The sequence below is a fragment of the Sinohyriopsis cumingii genome, chromosome 3 (genome assembly GCF_028554795.1).
Source record: "Sinohyriopsis cumingii isolate HCF-2022 chromosome 3, ASM2855479v2, whole genome shotgun sequence".
NCBI classification, from domain to species: Eukaryota; Metazoa; Mollusca; class Bivalvia; order Unionida; family Unionidae; genus Sinohyriopsis; species Sinohyriopsis cumingii.
In genome coordinates, this window is record NC_142963.1 from 82,172,882 (window position 1) to 82,199,122 (window position 26,241).

Genomic DNA, 26,241 nt, shown 5'->3' on the forward strand with positions numbered 1-26,241 from the left:
ATTAGTGTCCTTCCTGTGTACAAAAGTAGGGGGGCAATTTTGTTTAAATAGTGACTCTCCTTCCTAAAAGCTTGAAAATATTTTATGTAAAATAAACACAAAGCAAAATATGGAAATATATTTTAATTTTTTATGGTTATATAATTTGTTTCTTATTACAGAAAACTACTAGAAAATAGAGAAGTAACTTTAAAAAAACTTTAATGGAAATAGCATTTTTTACACCTTTTATTAACAAATCCACTTTATATTAGGATTGATGCTGGAGAGCTGGAGCTTCATATCAGATGCAGCATCAAGTCCATTGCAGTGTAATTTGAAAATAAACTTTCACTTAAGTTAGTTGTACTAAAGGGAAGGAGCACTTGAACTGCATGTTCTGCCACATTTGTGTACTCTAGAATTGACCTGCTCCAAAAATCATTTATCAAAAGTTTGTTAAACTTTTGTTTCTTTTGAGAGTCAGAAGTCATATCAATCAGACTCTCATAAGCTTGCATTACTAAGCTGACACTGGACTGTAATTGCAAATGGATTTCACACCCATGCATTGTTGTCGTTTTAGGGACAGAAATATTCTGAGAGAGTGGAGCACAGTTCTCATAGGTGCTGTGCAGTGGCACTGCAAATATCCTCAGCTTAGAAATCATTTCAGTCAGAGAGTCATTAAGCATATGAAAGCAATCAGAGTTCTTTCCTTTTGAGGACAAGTTCCAAAATTCCAGTTTCATGAATGACAAAATATTCTATATTGCAGTAAAAATGGTCACATTTCTTCCTAGCAGTGACAGATTCACTTCATTTATTTTGCAAAATTATCTGCAAAGCGTGGAGCTCTCAGAAGACATCAGGAACTTGTCAAACAGTCAGATAGGCAAAATTTGGAATCCATGAAATACACCAATAGTTCATAATGATGCTCAGAAAGTCTCACAAGCACTTTGCTTCATGATGTCCACCTCACCTCCATATGTAGAAGCAGTGCATTGTGCTGACTACCCATTTCTTGCTTCTTTCAGCCACAGATCCATGGGGAAGTAGTTTAGTTATGAAGACAAACAACACACAGTACATGCATTGAGTAGATGGCGCTAGCACCACTAGTACACTAACTCAACTGTACTAACTTTACACACGTTTGTCAGCCTGAAACAATTCAAGACCTAGCCTTATGAATGCATTATAACTATTATTTTTATACAATCCAAATACTATTCAAATAACTATTTATGATACATAATTTCTTACTTAATATTTTAAAACTTTGAGGTAAAATATCACTAGCATGGAGATTTTCTCATGGAACCCCTATCAGATCATACCAAACATCTGTGTTCTGTGGAACACAGTTGGAAAATGCAGAACTAGAGATTTATGTATGATGTAGCATACCAACCAGTTTAGTTGTTCTGGACCTTTTAGTCTAATGGTATGTGTACCTGAATGTGAGAAAGACAAACAAGGTTCTATTTCTGTGATAGTTAGACTTTATATCCCCGTCCCATTACATTTGTACACTCTCAACAAATACTGGCTTGGGTGAAACTATGTTTGAACTATTCTGAGATGTGAATCTTGCTGACATTTGAGGATGAATGTGAAAAATCGAGTTATAAGTGTAGCGGTTTAGGTATATGTGACCAGTTAGTAACAATTCTAGTTTCTCCCGACTTTTTAGTCAAGTGGTGTGTGTGAGCTTGACAGTGAGACAGATGAACTGGGTTCAATCCCAACCACAACAGTTAGACTTTTTATCAGCTCCCTTTACAAAACAGCAAACTCTGACTTTATTGTGGTTCTTTTAAGTTAGTCCCTATTAACATAATTGATGACTAGAAATTGGTGGTACTACCATACTCATGAAATAGTAATAGTTGCCCATGTCAATGAACATCCAGATAATGATTTAAGTTACACTTATTCCTTCCAATTTAATAATGTCTATAGTAAGGTTAGATAAGCAGTGAATGTGTTTGAAAACTAAAATGTCATTAGCAGAAAACATTAAAATTTGTATGTTAAGTTCATATGATGAGTTACTTAAAGAATCCAACATTTGTACAAAAAGAAAGCTAAGCATGTTTCATTTATAAAAGGCTGAACAAAGAGTTAAGATTTTTCATGCATCTAAATTAAACGGAGGTTTTCTTTTCCATATATATATATATATGTATATATATATATATATATTCTACTTTCTGTTTCCATATATACTTTACAGGGCTGGTGGTTGTGGAGCAGCCATGAGAGCCATGTGCATTGGGCTGCATTTTCCAAGGTACATTTGATATAATTTGGTTTTTTCTGAGGAAGATATTTCTTGACATTCCATTGTAACACTGCTAGTTTAATATACTTTATGCATAATGTAACAGTTTTAGATATGGTGTTTATATTATTAGTTTGTGCTGCTTACAATATTGATTTTGTGATTCATGACAATATGCTGTAAATATTATTGGATACTTTTCATTTGAGATGAGTTATATGACTGTGATCATTGTTCATTACCGTGTGTTATTTTAAAATTCTGTGGATTATTTTATGCCCATGGTGCAGGGGTTAAGCTAGACTTTAAGTTTAGGGAGAAGTGAGAACTGAACATAGAGAAGTGGGAACAATGCAAGTAGCTGTATGTATATATGTGTGTGTGTGTGTGTGTGTGTGTGTGTGTGTGTGTATATGTGTATGTATGTATGTGTGTATGTATGTATGTGTATGTATGTATGTGTATGTATGTGTGTGTGTATCTGTGTGTATGCATGCATGCATGCATGTATGTATGTATATGTATGTATGTATGTATCTGTGTGTTTGTGTGCATGTGTATGTATGTATGTGTGCATGCATGCATGCATGTATGTATGTATGTATGTATGTATGTATGTGTGCATGCATGCATGCATGTATGTATGTATGTATGTATGTATGTATGTATGTTTTAAGCAATAGTTTATATTCAGGTGGAAAATTCTCTCATTCATGTGCAGTGTTTGATACCTAAAAGTCTGTTTGGATGGCCATATGATTTGAAATGGTTACAGATGATTTTGTTGTTGTTGTTGTTGTGGGGTTTAACGCCATTTTTCAGCATGATAGGCTATACATGGCGGCCAGTATTAATGGTGGAGGAAGAACCCGGAAAACCCTGGAAAGAACCACCAACCCACGAGAAGCTACTGGCAAGCTTTCTCACATGCCCACATTGGCTGAATCTTAGACTCGAACCGCCGCAGACAGAGGTGAGATGGCAGTGATCTGTAACGAAGAGCGCTTTAGACCACTCGGCCACTCGGGGCCCGGTTACAGATGAAACTATAGTAATATAATTACAAAATAGCTTTTAAATATAACTTTTAATCAGATGACACTTAAACAAGGAATTTATTTTTTTTAATTTCTAAAACTTCACCAGAAGTTTATAGTCAAAAACATTTCCAAACTTAGTTTAAAACAACGCTTACAGTATGTACATGAGAGCTAGTGCATAGGTGTCTTTACATCTAGGTATTCAGTAGAGCTGAAAATAATAACTTTTTCCTATTTGAATAATTTTTTATTGTATTTGAGTTTGATTTGATTACTCATCACTGTTAATATAGGTATCAAATCCGTCCTCTTTTCCAGCCAAGCTCCATTGAAAAGACTGTAAACTAAGTTGTCTAAATCTGACTAGATGAAATTATAGTGATGTCAAATAAATATTTTGAGGATTCAAACCAAAAAATTAAATGAATGTAGGTATTATTTTCCCAGTTTATTTTCAGACTTGGAACAAATCATGAATGTACTTTTAGTGCTGAAGATTGGTAAATAATTATTTTTACCACACCCCATATACTGGATTGATGTCATCTTATACAAACAAATGTCCATTGCAATAGGTGTGAAAGGGCCATGTGGCATCTGCAGACAGTATAACATAACCTCTATCAGGTTCAGTACCTGGTAACTAGTTCTCTACTCTAGCCAAGTTTGGGAGTAGACCATTCAGTTTCATGGGTAAAGGAGGATTTTGAACAAATAGTTGTCATTTTCAAAACAAGGATCAGAAGTAAAAGGTATAGAGGTTATATATGTTTTTTTAGTAGATGTAAGGAAATATTTCATGATTGAAGTGTAAAATATTGTATTGTCAAGAGTGGAAAAGACATGAGTGACAGTTCAAAATGTTTCCACTTCATGAGTGAAATATTTCCTTATATCTACTTAAAAGACATAGATTTTCTCTTTATTATATATTTTTAAGGCAAAACCCATCAATTTGCATGCAGTTTTCTCAGTTTTGTTTCAATGCAATGAACAGCTGCATTACAACATTGATAAAAAGAAGTTCCAAAATTTACAATAAGTTAAGGACAGGAATCTTTTGCAAATTTATCTTTTCAAATTGTGTATTTTGTCAAATTAATGACTGTTTGCTTCATTTTACGCGAGTCTGAAATTTACAGACATATCAAGTTTACTTATGGACTGGATAGATAAATACAACCTTACTAATTTTTCATATGCTAAACTACATGTAAACATGATCTTCAGGTATAATTGCATATATTTTATGATAAATAAGTATCTTTATTGCTATGCAGAATTACTTTGAGATGAAATTATTGCAACATTTTGACAAAAATTGTGAATAATGAATTTTACCTTGAAAAATGCTAATCTTACACAAACCTGTTTTGAGAGACCAACCTGTCTTGAGAGACTGTTTTTGTTGGCAGTAGATTTTTACTGTAATTCCATTATGTAGTTTATACAGGTATTGTCATTTAATTTAGTATAATTTGATGACCATGACAAATTCACACAGTTGTATTTAGATTATGTTTTATTGTCTCTTTGCATTTCAGGAACAGAACACAAATTCACACAGCTGTTTTTAGATTATGTTTTATGGTCTCTTTGCATTTCAGGAACAGAACACAAATTCACACAGCTGTTTTTAGATTATGTTTTATGGTCTCTTTGCATTTCAGGAACAGAACACAAATTCACACAGTTGTATTTAGATTATGTTTTATTGTCTCTTTGCATTTCAGGAACAGAACACAAATTCGCACAGCTGTTTTTAGATTATGTTTTATGGTCTCTTTGCATTTCAGGAACAGCACACAAATTAACACAGCTGTATTTAGATTATGTTTTAATGACTCTTTGCATTTCAGGAACAGCACACAAATTAACACAGCTGTATTTAGATTATGTTTTATTGTCTCTGCATTTCAGGAACAGCACAAAAATTCGTTTTTAAAAAATCTCGCATTGCATGTAATTGGTCATAGGTCTTTACACCCCTACTCTTTTAATGACAAATTCATTTTTATAAAATCTCTTATTGCATGTAATTGGTCATGGGTCTTTACATCCCTACTCTTTTAATGACAAATTCATTTTTATAAAATCTCTAATTGCATGTAATTGGTCATGGGCCTTTACACCCCTACATTCAGTTGTACTTCTCACAGTAACTCTCTTGCAAATCTTTTTTAATTCTCTGACTTTTCTGGCTTAGTTTAAATCTCTTGAGACTCCTCTCATTTGGTTGTGTTTATTAACCAGTGGAGGATTTTTTAATAATACATAAGCATATTGATATCATTATTTGTAAATAAATTTGTTCTTAAATGCCTTTCAGTTCATTGTACCTTTTGAGAAATACAATTAGAAATGATAACATGTATGTGCTGATTGAGATTACAGACTGCAGCATAAACATTATGAAATGAGTCTTTCTTTATATATTTGCTATTCTATACCCCCACCTCTGTAAAAGACAGGGGTACATCGGAATCCTTGTGGGTTTTTTTTAATGAATTGCCATGAAACTTGGTAAATATTATGCTATCACCTACAGATATACATATCAGCAAATCACTATACTCCAAGAAATTTTTGAAGAGTTAATGCCGTTATTGACTTGTGTCTGAATGTATTTTAGAATCTTGTAACTGCAACTGGTCTCACATTTTTAAATGGATCTTCATGATACTTTTTAAATGATATGGTCAACAAATCACTTTGATCCTGTTGTCTTGAAACTGAATTCTGTGCTTGACAAAATCTCATTAGTGCATCTAGTCCTGAAGTGTATGATCAATTTTACTTAAACTTTATAAATAGTATTGTCATTACATGTTTACAAGAGTTGTTGCCCTTTTTGGCTCACAGCTGAATGCAGTCTATAACAGAATGATTTGAATGCAAATAGTGTCACAGTAATTAATGGCTCACCATTAAAATTGGAATTATTATGATTGTCATTGAAAAATGTGCATGTTGACAAATAAATGTGTTCCTGTGATATTTTTATTAGAGTTATTGCCCTTTCTGACTTGGAGCCTGATGTATTGTACGACAGAATCTTGTAAATGCAATTAATATTACAGTTTCCCAATTAAACCTTTTGTATATGTTATGGCTATCATCTGGAAATACATATATCATCAAATCACTGTGTTCTGTTTTTGTAAGAGTTATTAATTTTTTGGCTGCAGTGGAATGTCACACAAGACCTTGTGAACATAACTTGTGTTGAGGTTGTTGCTCACTAGGCTAAGAGAATATCATATGGCCATGCTTTCACCCAGCATTGTCCATCATGATGTCCATTGTGCATTTGTCCACAATTGCTGCTTTTTTATCTTTGTCAACAATTGCTGTTTTTAACTTCTTCTCAAAACCATTGGATCAGTTTTGAAAAAATATGGCGACCACTCCGGTGGCCTAGTGGTTAGAGCGTCCGCCTAGGATACAGGAGGTCGTGGGTTCGATCCCAGGCCGAGTCATACCAAAGACTTACAAAAACGGTACTAACAACTGCCTCGCTTGGCACTCAGCATTAAGAGGTTAGTGTTAGGACTGGTCAGCCTGGTATCAGGATAATGTGACTGGGTGGGACATCATACTACATGTCTGCGGCAAGATGCCCCAGTGCTAGACATCACTATAAACTGCCACAATGCAGACATCATAGCGATACGACTGAAAAATTGTTAAAGCTACGTTAAAAATCCAAAACACATCACATCACATCACACAAAATATGGCAGAGAGCATCTGAGCTTGGTGGCTTTCAGATTTATAAAATGATGCTGATGAACCATAGGGTATAGATGCTATTACTGAAAATAGAAAAAAAATCAACTGCCTTGTTTTAAATTTCTGCCATTCAGAATTTGACCAGATTTGACACCATGAATCCTGGCAGGAATGACTTTCAAATTTATACAATTAATAGCAATCTGCCATCAAATATAGTAAGTGTTGCTAAAACAGAAAAACCTGATAGTATGCACAAAAATTGCTACTTTCTAGACCAATTGCAACCAAACCTGGCACAAAACATCCTGACAAACCTGTTCCATTGGCCTAGTGGTTAGAGCATCTGCCTCAGATGCAGAATGTCATGGGTTCAATCCCCAGCCAAGTCATACCAAAGACTTACAGAAATGATAATAACAGCTGCCTCAGTTGGCGCTCAGGATTAAGAGGTTAGTGTTAGGACTGGTCAGCCTGGAGTCAGGATAATGGGACTGAGTGGGACATCATGCTACATGTCTGCGGCATGATACCCAGTACTAGACATCACTATAAACTGTCACACTGCAGACATCATAGCGATGTGACTGAAAAATTGTTAAAGCTACATTACAAATCCAAATCACACACACACATCCAAACAAAAAGGACTCCCAGTTTTAAACAGATAATGCCAATCTGCCATTATTTATAGCCACAAGTACTAAATATATAAAAAATCTTTAAACAACTACTTCTGGCATGAAGACTTTTCAAACTTATACAAATGATGCTGATTCACCTTTATATATGGCCATCTGTACTAAAAACAGAAAAACCAAGAAACAACTTATATCACTAAAATGCTTAACAGAACCATCAGATATGACCACTATTAATAAAAATAGAAAAACCTTTAAATGATTTCTTGCCCAAAATGCTAACAGAATTTGACTTAATTTAACAAATCATCCTGGCATGGAGAGACTTTAATTTTTTTTATAAAAATAAAGCTATTTTCTGTCAAATGTAGAAACTGTTGCTAAAAACAAAAACACCATAAATTACTTTTTCGCCAAAGCCTCCGAGTAAAATTTTATCAAACCTGACAGCATCCAGGCTCAACTACCTTTAAGATTTGTACAAATGATGCCAGTCTGACATCAGATATGGCCAATATTGCTAATAATGGAAAATCTTTTAAATTGCTCCTTTATAAAATCTGCTCAACAGAATTTAACCAAATTTGATAGAAAGCTTGCTGGCACAGTGAGAATTTGAGCTTGTAAAAATGATGATGATCCACAATAAAATTTGGTCACAATAACTAAAGAGAGAAAATCAATCAAAAAATTTCAAATTAGCTTGATTGAGCATTAAATATTTCAATTTATGCTAATATTTAAAAAAAGCATCTTAATGACTTTCTTTCAGAAACTTCTTGGCATAAGTTGACCAAATTTGACAGAAAGTATTTTGGCCTTGAAAGTCTTAAGATTTATACAAATGATGCTTATTTGCCATTAAATATGCTGCTGTGACTAAAAATAGAAAAACCTTTAATTGAGTTCTCAAAAACCTGTCAACAGAATTTGACCAATTTTATAGCAAGCATTCTGGCATAACAGGTTTTGGAATTTGTAGAAATTATGCCAATATGCCATTAATTATGGCTGCTGTTACTAAAAATAAAAATCTGTAATAATTTTTTCTATTAAAACCAATATGGTTTTGTGCCCTGTATCATGTATTTTGGCAATATGACTTCATATGAGCACAGCAGAAACTATATAAGGTAATAATTCAAATTGCTATGAGTATTTAGGTTACATTTAATGTATTTACAAATAGGAAAGAATATTTAACAACTGCCATTAGACCAAACAAGTCCAAAACATCCAAATTCAAGTTTGAATTGACCCCATAAACACGTAAACCTGAGGATACTCAGCTGTAACATTAGTGACCACTATGGTATATGAATATGTGACCACCATTGTGGGAAGACAAATTAAAATTAATACATGTACACAAATGGGTGGGGGTGGGGGAAGATGCATTCAATCATCAAATACATTGACAAGAAAATATATTGAATTTGATATCTTTTTATATAATAACTTCTCTTTAAAACTCTTTGTGCCCATTTGAAAAACACAGTCTGCAAAATCAACAGTGAAAGAAAAGGAATCTTAATATATGGTCAGATCTTAAAAAAGGAATGCATCATTCTACATTTATACTGAATCGTCTGCTTAGAAATATTTTGTTTTCACCAACAGATAGCTAAATTACTAAATAAATTTCTATACTAATATACTTCAGTAAAAAACTATATACAAGTAAAAATTTCCACAAAACTGACTTAGTCATCATCAGCACTATTATTAAAAAAACATTACTACCTGATTACATCAAAAATGAAAACATAGATTAAAGAGTAACTATTATATGTCTTCATATATACTTTCATGTTTGGTATATACTTGTTTTGCATCCGTCATTTCATTCATCCAAATCAATTTCATCAGTCTTTCAGTCATTGATGCAGCTTTTATCTATAGCAATACTGTTCTGTTACACTGTTACCTTCTTTAGAAATGAGTTATATCCAGCATGATCGATATAATTCTAAACTGTGTTGAAATCTCCATTCAAGCCAATAGTCCTTTGTTAAACCAAGTCAAGTTTTAGCATCATAAAATACATTCTAAATTTGTACATCATGAATACATCTTCTTGAAGTCAATGACAGTATGAAAGACTGATGCAAGATGAGAAATGCAGCCCATATTTCATGCCTAAAGGTTAGCTGGTCAATATATTTGATCACATAATGACAGGTGTTGACATAAACAAAAGGAAATGGGCAGAGCTTAATAATTTCACTGACCCATATTACAAGCCATTTTAGTAAACAGGCACACACAGTATTGATTTTAAACTGACTCATGGTTACCCCTCGCATAGCTTAAATTGGATAATGCTTGTGTCCCATTTTTAGTGTGTAACTTATTTATGTTATTTATTTTCCTGTGTGTTTATTTATTATAGGGTCTTTTCTATTTATGAAACTGTAACTTAGCAAACCCCAGTTTTCATATCTGTCCTCAGTTAACTCCAAGACATACCAGTAAATCAGTAGTCAAAGTCACACAGTATCTCCTGATGCTTTTGGGAAGTCGTATCTCAAACAACAGTCAAAAATCAAATTGGAGATGAAAAAAAAAGAAAAGGATATTCCCACATACAATGCTCACTGCTGTTTTGTACCAAAAAATCTTTTAAAATATGTGCACATTATACATTGCATTTTATGGTACATCTTTGTCATGGGTCACATGTGAATTCTGCTTTATTCTGTATTTACAGTATGCTAAATCATGGGATTCACAATAATTTAATACTGTTTGTTATGTCTGTTCAATAGCTATGCCTAAATGAAAAAGTTGACTATTGGACTTATCTAGAAACTGACTTCTGTACTGGTCATAGACAAGAAAGCTTATTGGGATGGCCTTTTGTCCATCCATCGTCCATCATCCTTTTTCTGCCTTCCTCTTAATCACATGTTTGTTATTGCTGCTTAGTTAAAACTACTTAGAAAATTGCCATGAAACTTTACACATGCATTGGACCTGAATGAAAATGGTGCTACTTGAATGTCCAGTATGGCCACCTAAATGACCATCTTGAAAATATTGTTATTGCTTCTCCTCATATCAGCATAACTTTTTACTTAAAGTCTTCTTATAATGACTAGTTGGCCCTAAATGAAAGTTGTGCTGATTTGACATCAGACCTCCAACAGGGTCAACATGGCAGACTTTTTTAAAATCTTGTTATTGCATCTTCTCCTGAATGGAACTTAAATAATGGTACTAGCATCTGCCTTGCTTGGCTCTCAGCATGAAGAGGTTAGTACTAGGACTGGTCAGCCTCGTGAATGATAATATGACATGGGTGGAACATCATGCTACATGTCTGCGGCATCATGTCCTAGTACTATACATCACTATAAACTACCACACTGCTGACATCATAGCAATATGACTAAAATTGTTAAAGCTACAAAAAAATCCAAACAACACAGACACCTGAATGGAAAGTCATATAGGTATGGGGTTTAACCATAAGGTTTATGATGTTGTCATGTTGGTCCTAGTTTAAAGTAGTACTGGTCTTCTATTCCAAATGGCTGCCACACCAGTAGTCTTAAAACTCATGTTATTGCTACTCAGCCAAGAATTTATGGTCATACCAACGTGGAATTTTCACCAGAATACTTCTAATAATGTATCTGGAAATGAAAATAGTGCCAATCTGATATCCAGTATTTCTGCCATGGTGGCCTTCATTGAAATCTTGTTATCAATACTTCTTTTTTGTGGTTGGTCATATCAGCTTGGGATTGTCACTAACATGATGTCTTATTATGCCTTGTTGATCCTGATGAAAATGGTGCTAACCTGTAAGCCATCATGTCCACAATGGTGGCCAGCTTGAAAATCTTGTTGTCACCACTTGTTCTGAATGGACAGTCTTGTTGACTTGATGTTTGCACTAAAGGACTTCTTATGATGTCTAGTTGGACCTAAATAAAAAGTTTGTTCATTAATGGTAACTATCTTGAAAATCTTACTCTTTATAAAGAGATGACCCCACTGTCATAGGGTTTTCACTAAAACACTTCTCAGAACATGTTGTTGGTCCTAAATGGAAAAAGAGCTTTGTGACCTCCCGAAATTTGAAAAAACTCCTTTTCACTCATACAGACAACTACGGTATCCCCCACAATTTTCAGATGAGTGTAAAGCACAAATGATAAAACCTTATAATACACTTTGTGTTTAGTTATTGTAATATTTTGTTTTTATTGTTTCTACTTTTTCTTCACTTACAGATGTAAAATGGTAATATTTATTTAGTTACCCCATAGATACACGGTCAAGTGTACAGTTATTGGACCCTATGAATCTGATTCTTCTAGTGGTAGGCGTGTTACTGGACTATGCTTTTTAATAACAGAATTTGCCTGAAATTTATACAAAGGCCTGTATGATTGTAACATCAAACATTGGTGTATCAGCTGGGAAATGTGGTCTGTGAAGCTGCAGAAACTGTCACTTCTGTAGAGCAGCCACCAGTGTACAGTACAGTAGATATTATTTGTAAATATAGTATATGTTAAAATATAATTATTAATCATTGTTACAAACTGCTTGCATGCACAATAAAGAAGAGGAACAATGAAGTTCAGGCAACAAACAAAACTTAACTTTCTGTCCTGTTAACAGGTTAGTTTTTTTAGTACCACTGTGTGAAGGCTTAAGTACATGACTGATAATTAGAGAATGATTATACTTTTGTCATTACAGAAGAAGAAAATATTTTGTGTAATCCTTCCATTCATTATTTTTTTAGGTCAAAACATTAATCATAATTTCCAGCTGACACTCATGTTCAGTATTTGCAAAATCATACTAAAAAGTCCCTCAAGATTGTGTACAAGAAATTAAATGACAAGGAATATTATACTTTTTATGTATTTATGGTCTATGAAAACTTTGGGGACACTTAATGGTACAGGTTCATGAAAGTATCATATTTAATTCTGGGAGAGAATACTGTGCTTACATTTATGTAAATCTAACCTAGATTTCTACCTTGTATGTTGGTGTCTGGGCCTCAAGCAGCAAAGTATAAAACTTGTAAAGTATGTGGGATGTGAATAATACAGTTAGCAATGATAAAAAAAAAACATGCAAGTTTTATACAACCAAAACTATATTGCAACACTTGATTTCATATTTTTCCATTCATTTTGCTTCCAGACCTGAGGAGTTGCCACACCTAATAGCTGTGAGTGTGGAGTCAGGTCGGATGACACATCACCACCCAACAGGTTACCTGGGCAGCTTTGCTTCTGCTCTGTTTACCTCTTATGCAATCCAAGGTTAGAAAATAGAGTCAATCAGACAACTTTTCAAGAACATAAGACCTTGTAAATTAAGTGAGACAACCAGATAAATGAAAATTAGCCAATTTTGATGATATACACATCTGAATTATTCAACATAATTATTAACCTGACATGTATTAACCAATGTTGATGATAGACACATCTGAATTATTCAACATAATTGTTAACCTAAGGTGTAATAGCCAGTGTTGTATCATACAAGTCACATGACTAAGAATACAAGTCATAAATGAACACAGCAAATCAGACTGAGTTCCTTAATGATCAACAGGAGCGAATTATTCAAAATAATTGCTATCCTAACAGGTATTAATATATACATCAATTCACAATTCTCTTTTTTATTGTTTGAAAAAAAAGTTTGAGATAGACACATCTGAATTATGCAACATAGTAGTTAGCCTAACATGTATTTGCCAATGTTGATGATATACACATCTGAATTATTCAACATAATTATTAACCTGACATGTATTAGCCGATGTTGATGATAGACACATCTGAATTATTCAACATAATTATTAACCTATCACGTATTTGCCAATGTTGATGATAGTCTTATGTTACGTGTTTAGGCTTGAATAACCAGTAACAAAAGAAAGTTAAATCTACAAGCTTTGAAAAATTTAACAAATAATTTATTTCCCTGGAAAAAACACTGTAAAAATGAAAAAAATAAGAACTTAAGGTTAAGAATAAAATTCAAAAATAGTCAAAGAAAAATCCTCAAATAAAATTTTAGAAGTCCTAATAATTTAATGTTCTGATGAATTCAAGTTCAAGTCCCAATGAAGAATCCAAGATGGAAGGCAATGACGTATGCTGTATCTTGTAAAGTTCTGTTGTCTACAGTTCCTTGTAGAAACACAAGAAATAATACTCCGGTGTTGGAAATCTGAATGAAATTTTTAAGAAATGTCTTTGTTCAAGAATTCTGTATGAGTACTCAGATATTTCCAGAGAAACGAATTAATCTTTTAGAATCCAAATAATCTGAAGAAAAATTAACATATAACTCGAAAACTGGCTACAACAGAAGAAACTACTTGACATCAAGTGTTTTAAGCCCAGACTGAGATCTCTCTGTCTCTAAGCATCACTATTAAAACTAACTAATGTGCAATTTTGGAAATCCCAGAATTGTGAAATGGAGGCTGTTTTTATCACGTAGCCCCAGTATGACCTTGATAAAAACCAATCATTTTACTCCAAGAAGAAAAATTAAAAAAAGTTGTTTACTTCAGCAAAACTATTTACAAGTCTAGGGTCATGTATCCAATACAGCCTTGATCTCATCCTATTTATTCCCACAATAAAAATAAATTTAAAAAGAACTTGTTCACGTGGCTGTTACTAATTTTTGAATTAAGGCCAGGAACTAGGTCAGCTTTAGGTGTTTACACTGAAGAGTCACAGTCAAACTATTTTCTGAAAATTTTTCCAAATCATATAAACAAGATTATGTTATAATAGCATATCATAGAATACAAAAATTTAAAGCTCATAAACAATAAAATTAAAATAAATATAAATTAAATCAGATATATGTAACAGTAGACACATCTGAATTATTCAACATAATTGTTAACCTAAGGTGTGTTAGCCAAAGTTTGTATCAAACAAGTCACATGTCTAAAAATACAAGTCATTTGTGAATACAGCAGATGAGACTGAGTTCCTTAATGATTGACAGGAGCGAATTATTCAACATAATTGCAAACCTAAGGTGTATTAGCCAATGTTACATCATAATAATCATCTGTCAAAGAATACGAATCATATATGAACACAGCAAATGAGACTGAGTTCCTTAATGATTGATAGAGCAAATTATTCAAAATAATTTCTGTCCTATCATGTATTAATATACATGCAAGGAAACATCAATTCACATTTCTCTGTTTTAGTGTTTGAAATTTTTTTTGGAGAAAAGGTTGTTTAGACTGTTTCTATGTTGAGCAAATAAATACAATGCACCTATTATAACACTTAAAGTATCAATTAACTAATACATCCTAATGGATAAAACATCTAAGCATGCCTGTTGTCATGTCAATCGACAATGTTTTACTACTGATGTAGACAACCAGGGTTAATAAGCCACTCCCACATTTCAATTGCTTCCTGACAGAATGTTCTTATCTGTAAGAACTGTCATGTGACTATTAATTCATCATGTCTGCATTTCAGAGTAAATTATGAGCATAGCTGAAATATTTTCCACTTACCAGAAATCATTTATATGAAAAAGAGCTGTCTTTATTTGATCATACATTCAGGATTCCAGAATCCAGGATTTTTAATATATGATCTATGCTGCTAATCGACTCCTGGTGTTGGTATAGAACTCCTAGTGTTGGTATTGAACTCCTGGTGTTGGTATTGAACTCCTGGTGTTAATATTGCAAGTACAGTTTACCTTTATTATTTGCTCTAATTAGGCATGTTAGAATAATGATAAAGCTTTCTTTGCAATGTTAAAATGTAAACAGCTACCATATACTCTTTATTGGAATCTGGGAAGAATATATAACTTCCAGATTTTTGCACTTGCAACTGGATTGGCTTTAAAAATCTTAAGGCAATAATACCAAATAGTTTTTCTTCTGTCAATAACATATCTAAACAAAATGATTGCATGTATTTGTACTGAAGTTTTTGATGTTTTCTTAAGACTGAATTCATCTGTTCTTTGTGGAAACATTATTTATGGTTTGGCTAAAATTCAGATGTTTGAGGGGGTACGTAATTTATTGAAAAGGGAAACAGTAGTATTACTTCCAGAGGGGTCATTCTTCATTGTACTCTTTCAATTCTTAGTTCTAGTAATGACAAAACAATGAAAATTAGACTAAAAGATATTAATTCACAATATTTACACCATTGTTTGGCATCAGAACTCATCCTAATGCTACACTGGAAGGGTTGATATTGTTTTTTCCTTTTTACCTTCAACCCAAGATTTTCCTTCACAAATTTTAGTAAGCGTGTAAAGTGTTGACTGTCCTATTTTTCAGGCCAACCAGTGCAAGAGTGGGGCAAGAGACTCATGGATGTACTACCAAAAGCACTTGAGTATGTGGAAAGTCAAGGTAGAAATGTGGAAGAAAGCAAAAATGGATGGTGAGTTTTTAAGCTGTATTAAATTGACTTAAAAATATTTAAGGCTTGGTATTAAGAAGCATTTCAAGTAAATATGAAACAAATTGCACATTGTTTTACTTTTATTTTATTCAGTGAGTATATTTGTATATTTTTTAACATAATTATTAATCTCATGTTTTCTATCAGATATTGGTTTTGTTAAAATGACATATTACACAGGAAGGGTAAATCGGAAACTTTTTGTTAATAAGGCTTGACATGCATTTAAGGTAAAAATTAACTAATTTAGTTTAATTGGTTTGCATTTTCCTGTACTCTCTGATACTATTGTAATTGATTTCTCCTGCAAGCTGTATGCATGCACGTGTACACAAATTTCATTCAAGGGCTTATCAGAGTTGCTGAGATGGAAAATTCTATTCATATTAAGTAACATTTTAAACTAAATGTTTTGCTGGTCTTTTGAAATATATATGTTAAGAAGCAACTCTTTAGAAATCCGTGTCATGCTCTATTTTCTTTATTGCACCTGCTCCAGTTATATCATACGAATCATACAGCTGTTAAACCTTGCATTTATGAAATTTACCAGACCTTAAGGTAGAATGATGCTCATGAAAAGATAACCTATGTATGCCAGTTTTTATGACAAACAAAACGAGGACAGATACATTCTTACCTTGAACATAATGAGCAACAGTTATCACTTGAAGAAAGAAAATAATGAATATTTAATTCTGTCAAACATAATGGTAAGTTACTTGCAGTTCTAGATGAGAAAATTAACTATTACTTAACATATTTTATATCAACATTATTATCAGTTAAGGGGCAGAGGAAGTAGAATGTAGGTTGAAAATTCTGAAAATCTGACATTAAAAACTACTTTGAATTCATTTTTGAAATTAGTGCAATGTAGAAATGAATACAAAAATATCACTGTGCCACACATGCAAAAATTTAATCACATTATATATTTGTTTACCACTTGACAGATCGCAGTAATTTCAATCAGGACTTTTGCTTGCTGACAGGAACTTGCATTTATTTCAGTAGTTTATTTTCTGAACTTGAGTACTATTAAAATAACTGAAACTTTCCTTACTTAGATGATGGCTTTATGGTTTGTGTAGAAAATAACATGGTCTGTTACAACCAGTTGTAACAAGGCAATATATTCCCATACTATTTTGCAACTATTCCTCTCCTTAAGTTAAGATGGACCAGACTAAAATTATGCGATAATACTTAAAATTTACAATAGCCATTATAATGTTGTAAATCTGAGTTTTAAAAGTAGTTTGGTTCAATTGTGCAACAAGCTGTGTAGAGTTTGTAAATGTGACAAATGCCAGTACATCTCATTTACTGCTGAATTTACTGCTGTTAAGTGTCATCAAAATCATTAAAACATCATATTTAGAAACTGTGGCTATTCACTAGTAGTATTGTTATTGACCCTGTCAGAGACTTCAGATAAGTCAGAAATCCAACAACAAACTTGTTAAAAAGTTTCTGTCCCTTGCAGCTGAAAGGCAGAATAGGGCAGTGTCCGTCTGCTATTCAGTTTTCATAACTTTACAACAGACATATATATATATATATATATATATATATATATATATATATATATATATATAAAGGCAGATAGATTGATAGGCTTGTAGTTATTGTAGGTAGGTGGATAGGTTGGTTAACAAAATACTATTTATCCTCATACAATGATTGTACAATAAGCTCTGCATTGATTGTTGAATGGATAGACTCCCAGTAAAACATAATAACCATAAATTACAGCATTTACTGGCAGTACAGCTGTTGACCCTGTAAATATAATAAGTGCCTTTAAATTTCACAGTGACTTCAGATAACAAGTTGAACACATGAAAAATGCCTTTACATGTCACAGTGACATCAAATAACAAGCTGAACACATGAAAAATGCCTTTTATATGTCACAGTGACATCAAATAAGTCAATTTTTTTACATCTGACCTTTTTAAAAATGTTCTGTCCCATGCAGCTCAAACAGAGAAATGTTGATGACCATCCTATTGTCAGTTTTGAAAACATTAGATAGATGTATCAATAGACTCATCAACAGGCAGACGGGTTGGTGGGCTGATAGCATGGTTAAAAAAGAAATGATATTCATCCTCATAAAATATACAAGAAACACTATGCACTAGTAATGGAATGCACTGAGATATGAATGAAAAAAACAGATTACGGGATAAGGGACATGATTGATCAATATGTATCCAAAACAGTGACATTCACTGTTGATTTTGTACTTGCATGATAATTGGCACATTGTTTACAGGTACATTGTCAACAGTAATTGTCACAGTTGTGATGTTTATAGGTACATTGTCAACAGTAATTGTCACAGTTGTGATGTTTATAGGTACATTGTCAACAGTAATTGTCACAGTTATGATGTTTATATGTACATTATCAACACTAATTGTCACAGTTGTGATGTTTATCGGTACATCACCAACAGTATTTGTCACAGTTGTGATGTTTATAGGTACATTGTCAGCAGTAATTGTCACAGTTGTGATGTTTATAGGTACATTGTCAACAGTAATTGTCACAGTTGTGATGTTTATAGGTACATTGTCAACAGTAATTGTCACAGTTGTGATGTTTATAGGTACATTGCCAACAGTAATTATCATAGTTGTGATGTTTATAGGTAGATTTCCAACAGTAATTGTCATAGTTGTGATGTTCATAGGTACTTCATCAACAGTAATTGTCACAGTTGTGATGCTTATAGGCACATTGTCAACAGTAATTGTCAGAATTGTGATGTTTATAGGTACATTGCCAACAGTAATTGTCACAGTTGTGATGTTTATAGGTACATTGTCAACAGTAATTGTCACAGTTGTGATGTTTTTAAAACATTGTCATCAGTCAGTGCCACATCAGTAAATCAATTAGATTTCATTCTGCTTAATTTTTGTTTTTAAGCATTTTCTGTGTATAAGAATAATGAATATTTCAAATTTTAATTCAGTTTTGTGGTCATTCCATTATAGAAACTATATGTAGATAACTCTCAAAACCCATGAATAGTTTCTCTGATGTCATTTATGTGCCTTAATTTCAGGAGCTACTTTGAAAATGCTTGGAAGAAGTATCTACATACTCGCGGTATAGAAGATGGAAAATCTGAACCTATTTTCCCCCAAAAATATGGAGTAGAGGAGAGAGATGAAGCTTACAAATCATGGAGCTTTAAAGGCTGGGGAGGTGCAAGCGGCCATGATGCACCAATGATTGCGTGAGTTGTGTAGAGAAGGTTTTAGGCAAAATAATTTATCAATGCAGGACAAATCCACCTGCCCAATGCCTGGGACAAACTCAGTTCTGCTTGGACAAGCTCAGGTTTGCAAGTTATAAAAGTTCAGAGAGAATAATGAGAGAAAGGTCATGTTCAGTTTGTGAGCTTTATGTTCAGCAAGTTGTATACTCTATGATCTTGCCACAGGACACATATCAGTATGTTTATTTAGCATCTCTATGTATTGCAATCTTCTATTATATAATTCACTGTCAAAGTCAGACATTTCCATCTTCTACTTGGTGTCAAGGTCAATCTTGCATTTTCTTGCACAAACATTATACTGTAAATGTTTATTATTATATGAAACAAGTTATGAGAAATAGGACTAAATATGAATTTTTTAGCTTGTTATTAATTTTAATTGTTATATTTGTGAGTATATGAGATTTGCTGACTTTCTAGTCCTCACACAGCCACAGGCAGTGAGTGAGTAGGCTCATCCTTAATCATGATTCTGGCCAATAAACTAACTGACTTCAAGTCCACACACAGCCACAGGCATGAGTGAGTAGGCTCATTGATTCTGGCCTATAAACAGTCTGACTGTCTTCAAGTCCTCACACAGCCAAAAGCATGAGTGAGTAGGCTCATTGATTCTGGCCAATAAACAGTCTGACTGACTTCAAGTCCTCACACAGCCACAGGCATGAGTGAGTCGACTCATCCTTAATCATGATTCTGGCCAGTAAACAGTCTGACTGACTTCAAGTCCACACACAGCCACAGGCGTGAGTGAGTAGGCTCATTGATTCTGGCCAATAAACAGTGACTGACTTCAAGTCCTCACATGGCCACAGGCAGTGAGTGAGTTGGCTCATTGATTCTGGCCAATAAACAGTCTGACTGACTTCAAGTCCTCACACAGCCACAGACATGAGTGAGTAGACTCATTGATTCTGGCCAATAAACAGTCTGACTGACTTCAAGTCCTCACACAGCCACAGTCAGTGAGTGAGTAGGCTCATTGATTCTGGCCAATAAACTGTCTGACTGACTTTCAAGTCCTCACACAGCCACAGACAGTGAGTGAGTAGGCTCTTCCTTAATCATTATTCTGGCCAATAAACTGTCTGACTGACATTCAAGTCTTCACACAGCCACAGGCAGTGAGTGAGTAGGCTCACTGATTCTGGCCAATAAACTGTCTGACTGGCTTCAAGTCCTCACACAGCCACAGGCAGTGAGTGAGTAGGCTCATCCTTAATCATTATTCTGGCCAATAAACTGTATGACAGTCTTTCTGGACTAATCAAGCTTGCTCTGAAAAGTCCACTTGTCAGAGATTGATTTGAAGCATGTCATTGATTTTAAAGTCTCTTGGTGATAATTATTAATCACATAATTCACAAGATTTCTGCTACAGGTGTATTTGGAAATAAAAGGCACTCATCTCTAATGATTTGCCACATGGATTTCTCAAAATAAATTATTGATATACCATACACAGGTACCCATGAGTGGTGCTTATTATCTTTTATTTACATGGTAATTATAAGATCCCATACAAAATTTTCCACATGGATTGGATATGGAATCCATACATACTTTTACAGAAATAACCATATGGACATCTTTATTCTATAGCTGAACCACTCTTATGGATTTCAGTGTATCCATATGGAAATGTTATGGATTCCTAATTCCATATGGAATTTGGCAATAATCCATATGGAATTTGGCAATAGACCTTTTTCATGTTGTAGCTGAATGCAGTGTATGACACGATCTGATTAAAGTAACTAGTCCTGCACATTTTGATGGATTGAATATTGCAGTGCAATTGCTAAATATTATGGGCAACACATGAAAATGCACATGTCCTGTAGTTTTTGTTTGTGATGGCCTTTCTTCCTGTAGCCGAATGCAGTTTAAGACAGAATCATGTTAGAACAACTTTTTGCAGTTTGCTGTGGAGCCTATTATGATCATCTTCAAATGATGCACTTGCCAACAAATCCAAGTGCTTCATTACTTTTTACATGAGTTATTGCCCTTTTTGACTCCGCTGGATGCAGGGTATCACATAATCTGTCACTGCAACTATTACTGCTGTTTTTAATGGATTGCTGTAAAAATTTGTATGTATTATAGTCATACATGCTGGCCAGTCATTATACTCATACTTTTTTCAGAAGAGGTGTTCTCTTATTTCGATTACAGACACTTCACCATTACGGGATAGGGGTGGGTTGTGGGGGTATATTTACATGGGCAAAGTTCTACCCTTTTTGTCATGTGACTTTTTATATATAAAAGAAAGTTGTTCCATGGATAATCACAATACAGAACACTCAGATAATCACAGGGACAACCATAACTAAGAATATTTTGTGTTGACTGATACATTGTACTATTTGTTCAGAAGTAGAGCCAAGGCAGAATTCTTCAAAATGATTCAGGGAAGACACTTTCACTAAGGATATTGCACATTTCATGCTCTCTGGATGGTTTTAGGTACCACCATTTAAATGAATATCAATGTACAGTCAGTATAATCAAATCAGTAGTCATCTTGAGCATGATAATGAGATGGTCTTTGACATAGTGAAATTTTTAATTTGAATGATTGAAAATGGGGCCAGTGGCCATCATTTTTAAAAGAATCTATCTATTAAAATGCAATTTTTCATTATTGAATTGCTAAAATTGGGAATTCTGTTGGATTTTCAAATATTTTGTTTATGGATTAGGGCTTTTTAAATTGCAATTTGAGCCTCACCAGATCCCTCCAAAGATCTGCACAAAGAATCTTGAAAACAATTTGTTTTCTTAATATTTGAATTTCTTTCAGGTATGATGCACTTCTTGGTGCAGGAAACAATTGGGAGGAACTCTGCCACAGGTAAACATGATCAATATTTTTGTAAGAGATAGAAATTGTGTATGCTGTAGAAATCATGTGTACATCAAATGTCAGCCTTTGTCTAATCATGTAAATTTGTTTCATACTTTCTCTGTGGAAATTGTCAGTATATACAGACAGTAAGATAAATTAGTTGGAACTTTGGATGACCCTTATAAATTATAATAAAATCATAATTATATAATGATCACTCAGGTAACTATCTGGACAGTAAACTAAAGGGTTGTAAACTTGGATGACCCTTATGAAACGCTGACCTATACAATAACCACTCAATGAACTGTCCAGGCTGTGAAATAAATGGTTTAATGACCTTAAATGACCGTTATGAGGCAGAGTGAAACCAGTCAGGGGACTAACTAGGCAGTAAGATAAATAGTTGTATGCTTGGATGACCTTTATCAAGCACAGTTAAACCTATATGTAACAACTGCTCATGGAATTATCTAGAAAGAGTTATAGAAACAATCTAATGCTTAATGGTCTCTGATCAAAATATAAAATGTTTATTTTCTAATTTTGCTTTCTTACAATATGCATTATAAAATGCTTCTTCTTTTAAAACCATTTTCTTCTTGTTCATTTTCATCTCTACTGGTCATAGAACATATTGACATGGGGTTTTCACAATAACATTTGTGATATCTAGCATCTTCTAAATGGAAATGGTGCTGATCCAGGATCTCATATTTCCACTATGGTAGATAGATTAAAAATCTTGTTATTGCTGTTCCTCCTAAATGGAAAGTTATCAAGAAAAGACTTTTTATGATTTTTTGGGTGGTCCTGAATGAAAGTACTGCTGATCTTACATCCAAATTGGCTACTGTTGCAGCCATCTTGAAAATCTTGTTATTGCTGCTCTTCTTAAAAATGGAAAGTCATGTTCACATAGACCATGTTTTCATCAGTGGACTATGCTATGGTGTTTAGTTGGTCCTCAGCGAAAATGTTGCCAATATGGCATCTAGTATGTCCACTATGGTGACCATCCTGAAAATATTATGCTACTGATTCTGAATGGATGGTCACATAGATATAGCGTTTCAATAAAATACTTCTTAAATGATACAAAAGCGGTGCTGATATTATATCTGTTATGTACATTTAATTTAATTTAATTGTTTGTTTGTTTGTTTTAAATTTTTTTATGTATGCTGGACTTGACCTTGTCCAAAACTGAGTTCATTTCTGCTTCCAAAATTGAGTTTATTTCAGCTTGACCTGATTGTCTTTTTTTTTTCTATTTTTATTTATTTCTTTTATGTAAACAACTAATAATAGCTTCATTATTCTCTATGTATATGAGCTTATTATCAGGATTATTATTCAGGTAAACAAAGGAGTAAATATGTTGATTAGGATCAGGGTTTTGGAGTGAATTTGGAAGGCTATTGTGTTGTAAGTAAACAAGCTCATTAGATTGTTCTAGAAGGATATTTGCCACTAGGAAATGGTTGTTTTAAGAAAATGCTAATTATGACCTGAGGTCAAACAGAGAACTATATTATCTTGTGACTGTGAGGATTTTACGAGTCAATGCTTTAACATCTAGCACTTTATTTTGTAATATGTTGTGACCAATTTGGACTGAATTTTATTTTCTTCAACTTATTGAATTCAAGTGATTATTTTCTCTGGAAATACAAAAAGTGCTCTAACAGAATTCTTGTATAAAGACATTCATTGAAATTTATACTGAATTCAAACCTGGAATAATATTTCTGTGATTCAACAAGAGACTGTTGACACGTCAGTACTTTGTAGGTTATAACAGACATGTCATCGCCTTCAATTTTGAATCTCGTCAGGACTTGAACTGAGTTTTATTCAGGACTTTTTATTACTAGGACTTGTGTTTTTAATTCTTGGATTTTTTAAAATTTAATTCGCAATACCATAAGTTCTATTTTCTCATTTTTCTCTTTGTATTCTAGGGAAATAGATTATTTGTTAAATTTTATGAAGCTTGTTGTCTTCACTCTTTTCAGTTACTTATTTTAAGAGCATAGACTCATAACACATCAAATTACTATGATGGCCATCTCATAATTCATTTCTGGCTACTCCAGCTGAATGGATGGTCAGTTGACATTGGTAATCCAAGTATATCATAGATGATGATGATCCATGCCAGTGTATTATTCAGTAACATGTCTAAATCCATGCCAATGTAATATGCAGTGGGGCATCTAGATCTTTGTCAATATATTATGCACTGTTCCCATGTTTTACCTTTCCTAGATACGTCATACATATCCAGTGATGTCATGTACAATGTTTTTGCTGATATACCACAGGTGAATTCATTTGGGAACACATGCCCTTGCTTATGTTGTGATCTATCTTTTGGGACTCCATTATGTGTGAGTTACTGAGTGAAAGATGTATTATGCAGTTCCACATCTAGATCTGTCAGTGTATTATGCAGTGTCACATGTAGATCTGTGTTGGTGTATGATGCATTGTGACATCAAAATCAGTGTCCATGTGATAGGCTGTGGCACATCTAGATTTATGTCAATGTATTATGCAGTAGCAGATCTATATCAATGTCAGTTGTTACATCAAAGGGACTTAAACTATGTAACAAGAAAAGGTAAAACCCAACAAGCAGTCTCCAAAATATATTAAAAAATTTCCCCTAAAATGTAAAGTCAAACAAAGTCAAAGAATTAAAAATATCTCAACAGTATGCTATGAATTTCTAGAATTTCTTTAATGTACCGTCGAATTCTCAGTAGTCTGGAAATGCTCCAGAAGTATTCAAACTAAAAATTATAATGTGCTTATGTACTAGCACCACAGAAGAAACACTTTTAATATCCAAAATTTTTACTTGTTGAAGGTATATCCAGTGAAGATTGAATGTCACAAATGTCCTTGAATGTTTCCTGGTAATCCAACAAAATTAATAAATATCCAAGTCCTTGAATAATTTCACACTAATCCAGTACAGAACTCTCTGTTTAGAATAAATGTTTCAACTCAGCAGTTCCAGCATTCACAGTATAAATAAATCGAACTTTCTTTTATGACTGTCACAAGACTGATAACTGTAGAATGAGAATGCTGTGCTTTAATTCCTTTATATACTCGTGTAATGTGCAGCAAATAAACAGATATAAATACTACAATAGAATTCCAAATATTTAAATTATTTTATATTGCAAAATACTTTGGTAGTCAATACTTGACTTTTTTGTAATTTATAATTTATTGTCTTCTTATAGTACAAGCCATTCAAAAACTTAAATTATCCAAATGATTTAAATAAAATTAAAAAAAGTGTATTGTAAAATAATGTGTAAATATCAATAAAACAGTGTATTATGCAGTGTTACATTTAAACGTATGCCAGTTGACACATTTATGTCAGTGTCATGCATTATGCAGTGGTACATCTGGATCTGTCAATGTATTATGCAGTGTCACATCTAGATCTGTGTCAGTGTATTATGCATTGCCACATCAAAATTGATGTCAGTTTATCAGGCAATGGCACATCTCGATTTTAGTCATTGCATTTATATGGAGTAGTATAACTAAATCAATTTCAGTGTATTATTATCTTTGTCAGTGTATTATGTAGTGGCACTTCTTTATGCAGTGTCAGTGTATTTTGCAGTGTTATTTTTAGATCTTTGCCAGTGTATTATATAATGGTACTTCCATATCAGTGTCAGTGCATTATGTAATGGCACTTCTATATCAGTGTATTATGTAGTGGCACTTCTATATCAGTGTCATTGATATGCAGTGTTACATTTCGATCTATTCCAGTGTATTATGTAGGGGCACTTCTGTATGTTCAAGGAATTGACATCTTTTAACTTTTTCAGTCTGAAACATAAATGTTACAATAATTTAGTTTGTCTGCAGTTTCTTCTCCCTTGGATATTGATAGCTTTG

General features: G+C 33.3%; 1 protein-coding gene across 1 annotated transcript in view; it reads left to right on the top strand.

The window, feature by feature from the left end:
- Nucleotides 1–26,241, top strand: part of LOC149803199 (uncharacterized) — a 141,185-nt gene that overhangs the window by 103,739 nt on the left and 11,205 nt on the right. Inside the window, exons 17-21 of the mRNA XM_089953903.1 lie at nucleotides 2,222–2,278; nucleotides 12,855–12,976; nucleotides 16,021–16,126; nucleotides 19,230–19,403; nucleotides 22,258–22,308. Of these exons, the coding sequence (XP_089810029.1) occupies nucleotides 2,222–2,278; nucleotides 12,855–12,976; nucleotides 16,021–16,126; nucleotides 19,230–19,403; nucleotides 22,258–22,308 (510 nt within the window). The remainder of the gene's footprint in view (nucleotides 1–2,221; nucleotides 2,279–12,854; nucleotides 12,977–16,020; nucleotides 16,127–19,229; nucleotides 19,404–22,257; nucleotides 22,309–26,241) is intronic.